This window comes from Cryptotermes secundus, unplaced genomic scaffold (genome assembly GCF_002891405.2).
Source record: "Cryptotermes secundus unplaced genomic scaffold, Csec_1.0 scaffold162, whole genome shotgun sequence".
Lineage (NCBI taxonomy): Eukaryota > Metazoa > Arthropoda > Insecta > Blattodea > Kalotermitidae > Cryptotermes > Cryptotermes secundus.
The window spans coordinates 1,536,286-1,541,545 of record NW_019739943.1 but is presented as its reverse complement, the minus strand read 5'-3'; the positions used below and the strand labels follow the sequence as shown (position 1 = coordinate 1,541,545).

Genomic DNA, 5,260 nt, shown 5'->3' with positions numbered 1-5,260 from the left:
TCCATATGATAGCAGGGATTGAAAATACGCATAGTATAAAGCAAGAACAGTCTCTAATCCTGATACTTTTTTGACTATTCGCAAGCCAAAACATATTTTACATAACTTACTTGCTAGTGTTTGAGTATGTGTGGACCAGCTTAATTTTTTGTCTAACGACATTCCCAAAAATTTGGTATGTTCTGTATAATTGATGACTTTATCATATAGTTTTATTGGTGGGCATTCTGGCTGTATTTTTTGTGGTTGGTGAAAGGATATTGCTATCGTTTTTTCTTTATTAATAATTAATCTGTTACTTTCAAACCATTCTGTGAGTTTATTTATTAATGCGTTTATTTTCCTTTGGACAACATTAACACTATTTCCTGATATAAAAATACTTATATCATCGGCAAAAAACGTTAGTTTTCCTTGTTCAATACCTGCTTCTAGATCATTAATATATAGCAAAAATAAAATTGGTCCAAGAACAGAACCTTGTGGGACTCCATGTCTTACGGGTCTACTCTGAGATAGATAGTTAATGCACTTACACTTAGACCCTGGTAAGCACATGACACAACATTACATTTTGTTTTCAGCCTCTTGGCAGTGATACAGAGGGTGCGGCTGCTCTTGAAGATGATGATTCAGACTCAAGGGGTGCAAGCTTCAACGATGGTTCTGTGAGCCCTGATGAAGATGTGATAGAGCCAGACAGTGAAGTCAATACTTGTTCTTGGCGCAAAACTAAAACAAGTGATGAATCATTATGTAAGAAGTCATCACGGGACTTGAAGAATGCAGGCATCAGTGTGCCGTGTCCAGACAGGAGAAATACACCACCACCCAGAACTTCTGTACACAGCTTGGAACATAAAGACATCGGTGCTCCAGATCACTGCAATAACAAGTCAACGAACTGCACACCATCACCAGGCACTTCCCTACAGGACATGAAGCATGAAGACATTGTTGGCACAGCACATCCATGTATTAACAAAGGCAGAAGCACTGCATCTCTGAACTCTTTCCTTGGAGTGGATGGTGGTGAGGAAATTGAACAGTACATATGTCATGTATGCAACAAGGAATTTAGCAACAAGCAAGAGTTGGAAAAGCATTTTGTGGTGCACCCAAAGTACAATTGCTCTGACTGTGGGAGTTCTTTTAAGCACAAATCAAGCTTAACAAGTCATACGGCATTACATTCCCAGGTTTCGTTCTCATGTACAGAATGTGAGAAAATATTCCATTCCAAATCAAACCTCACCCAGCACCTTGCATCCCATTCTGAGGCTAGGCCACACCTCTGTTCTCTCTGTGGTAAATCTTTCAAATATAAATCAAATCTTATCCAACATACAACTCTACATGTTAGAGAGATGCCAGTACAGTGTAATGTTTGTGACAAGAAGTTTGACTCTAAGACTGACCTCATGATTCACATAATTTCTCACTTAGAGGAAATGCCACACCAATGTCCAGAATGTGGCAAATGCTTCAGTTGTCAATCTCAACTCTCTGAACATCAGGCTATTCATGAAGAAACAAAACAACACTGTTGCTCCATGTGTGGTAAATCATTCAAAACAAAGTACAATCTCACTACCCACCAAGCACTGCATACTAAGGATAGGTCACACCTTTGTACTGTGTGTGGTAAGGGTTTTAAATATAAATCTAACCTGTTAGAGCACAGTGCTTTACATGCAGACGACAAACCTTTCCTTTGTACTCAGTGTGGTAAAGCCTTTGGTGGCAAATCCAAGTATACTAGCCACCTTGCCACACACTCAGAAGACAGGCCCTATCAGTGCTCTACATGCGGCAAGTGTTTCAAACATAAATCAAATCTCTGTAATCATAAAGCATTACATGTGGAGAATGGACCCCATCTGTGTAATGTATGTGGTAAGTCTTTCAGTTGTAAGTCAAAATTCACTAGCCACGTTGCTTCGCATTCCGAAGAAAGGCCACATCAGTGCCCTGTGTGTGGGAAAAGTTTCAAATACAAATCCAATCTTTGTAACCACAAAGCATTACATGTAGAAAATGGCCCACATGCGTGTACCTTATGCAGTAAATCCTTTGGTACTAAGTCAAATCTGATCAAACACACTGCAATACATTCTGAAGAGAGACCATTTCAGTGCTCTGTATGTGGCAAAGGATTTAAATACATGTCCAATCTTTGTAATCACAAAGCTTTACATATAGAGAATGGTCCCCATCTCTGCACAGTATGTGGTAAGTCTTTTAGTTGTAAATCAAATCTAATGAAGCATGTGGCAGTGCATTCAGAAGAAAGACCATACCAATGTCCAATGTGTGGCAAGGGATTTAAGTACATGTCTAATCTATGTAATCACAAAACATTACACACACAGAAAAGTCCATATCTGTGTGCAGTATGTGGGAAATCATTTAGCAGTAAGTCCAATCTGATGACTCACTCTGCCTCTCATTCCGATGATAGGCGTCATCAGTGTTCCATATGTGGGAAGTCATTCAAGTTTAAATCCAGTCTTACATCTCACCAAGCTCTCCATTCACAAGACAAGCCCCACCACTGTAGTGTGTGTGGTAAAGCTTTCAAATGCAGAAGCACGTTCATAAACCATATGAGAATGCATACTGGAGATCGGCCACACCAGTGCCCTGTCTGCGGCAAGCAGTTCACCACACTGGGCAATCTTATTGTGCATAGGAGAACACACAGTGGAGAAAAACCATACAGATGTGAGACATGCTTGAAAGCATTTAGTGACAAAGGTAATCTCACAGCACATCAAGCTGTTCACTCAGGAGAGAAACCACACATCTGCCCCACATGTGCTCAACCTTTTAAGTATCCTAGCAGTTTGAAACGACATATTAGAAAACGTCATGGAGGTGAAGGGCTACCTCTCCCTAAAGTAAATGTGTACTAAAATGTGAGCACTCCATCACACCTATTTAAAATCTGTATTAGTTGTACTATCTGTAACAAATCAAATGACTGGATCAAGAAGTGAATTAAGAATACTGCCCTAACAGAACATTTATTTATCATATTGATAAAGTACAGAAACAGTGTAGGAAACATGAATTGAATGAATATACCTCATTATTTATTGTCAGTGTATGATAGATATCCATTATGTCAGAACTCATTTGGAACGAGAAAATGGCCATATGCAGTCTGGCAGTGATAGTTTCTGCTGGCAATAATCAGAAGTTACATTCTAAACCTTTTTTCAGAACATACAAAATCAGATGATCTTCGCATAAACTTATTTCTTAGCCCTAAATAGGTTTAAATGATGGTAAATGAAAAATGTGATCGTCTGTTTTAACGTTAGTTGAAGAAATGTTTGTGTTAGTTTTAACCTTTCTGTAAATAAAATCAGATATCTTAAGCATAGCTCTTACCTTGTGTAAAAATGTGACAGCCTCTCATTCTTTTCATTCACAGCCGAATATGTCATGAAATGGTATTGATGCCCTCACAATTACAGACTGTCAGTTCACAACACACCTTGCATATTACTACAACAGTCACTGAGCATACACCTGACATTCCATAAATGAGCATCTAGAATACTCTACATACCAACATTGGAAAAGGAAACATCAATTCCACATTACACAACTAGAATTTTAAACCATTTAAATGATATTAATATATTAATTTATAAACACACTTGAGCCCACTATATAATATCTAAATCTAATCTTAATTATTTATGGTAAAAATCCCTACACAGACACACATTTCACTATAGTGTTGGGGAACTTTCTGATGATAACCAGTGCTGGCCAAAACATGGAGTGTGTGTCCATATATATATATGATGGCCAATGATGACCAAAACATGTAAATTGTATTTATATATTTTTATATTAAAGCTGATTACACTTGATGGAATTGCTGTTCACTTAAGTATCAAGTAATGTCATGGATCAAGTTATTTTTATTATGGTAAGTACTGACAGGAATCTTCCTGGGGGTAAAGGGCAGCTGGCATGTAAGTATGACAACCTCAGTGCCATCTATGAGCTGACTGTCTTAGAAAATGTGGAGCCTCAAAGTTTTACAACCCTATGGGCCTCCAGAGTCTGTTACAGGGATAGTTTTACCTTTTTACTGATACATATTCAGCACGTGGCAAACACAGCATCTGTTATTCCATGACTGTTGCCCCATACACTTAATATTAAAATACATAAATTGCAGAAATCACTGTCATGGAAGCCCTGATAGATAATGTATACTGGAAATGCTTAATGCCAGGAATCCAGAGGGATAAGGGTTAATATGTATGATCCCTATATTATTGCCTTCAAGTTACTGAAAAATAATCTCTTTAATGATGAAAGTCTACTGTGTTGTTGGTCTGTAGGCATTAAAGACACCAAACTGTATGCAATAAAAATTAAACCTGATGCACATTCCTGACTATCAAACTTTGCATGTTTCCAGAAGTGCTTCATACTGAACATAATTAAAACTATTTGAGTATAAGCTGTTGTACAGAATAAATGGTAACAATTTCATTAATAATTACTGAAAATTGCAGGGAATGAAAAAGGACCCAAAAACAAGTGAGAAAGGAATGTTAACACAGTGTGACCTTAAGCATTAATTTTCCCTACAGCCTGAGGAGATGGAATGAGAAAATTTATTTCAAGCTTAATCAAATAACAAATCAGCATACCTTGATTATTTTAATCATGATGTGTATAGGGTCAGTAATGTTTTATGAGTTGCACCTAAAAAAACTCCTCAGTGAACTGACACTTCACACATACTTTATTTTATTCATCTTAAAACATTTCATGTTGTCTTATTGAGAACTGCATCGAAAGTAGTGAAATTACACTCTTAGTTCATGTGTCCTTTTGTCTTGTTTATAATAAATCTGGGGACCTGAAGGTGTAGGGCTGTGATGATGAACTTCTCTGCTGAAAGTCTGTGGTTTGAGATCAGTTGGATTCCAGTGTGGATTACTCCCTTCTTCCCCCTACTGATACCGAAAATTTTCAGAATCACTATCATGATTAAAAATAAGATGAAAATATTATGTGATAAAATGGCACCCAAAGCTTCCAAAATTCAGCAATGTGGGAGTGACACGCCATTGAAACTTGACACTGAAAATTTGCATTTATGAGCAATATTCCTAGCAGTGTTCACATACACTACTTTCTTTTGTAAAGACTCATGTTCAGTCCCATTGAGTACCGCTTTATTTTCATTTTGTAGTTTTAATAAAGGTTTTAGCGTTTGATTTTA

The 5,260-nt window shown here is 37.3% G+C and overlaps 1 protein-coding gene across 2 annotated transcripts in view; it reads left to right on the top strand.

Moving 5' to 3' along the window:
• LOC111872070 (zinc finger protein 11) overlaps positions 1-3,388 on the top strand; it is a 9,419-nt gene extending 6,031 nt beyond the window's left edge. For both annotated transcript variants that reach the window (XM_023865601.2, XM_023865600.2), the window contains exon 5: positions 585-3,388. In XM_023865601.2, coding sequence (XP_023721369.1) covers positions 585-2,915 — 2,331 coding nt within the window. In that variant the 3' untranslated portion in view covers positions 2,916-3,388. The remainder of the gene's footprint in view (positions 1-584) is intronic.
• Positions 3,389-5,260: the final 1,872 nt, after the last annotated feature.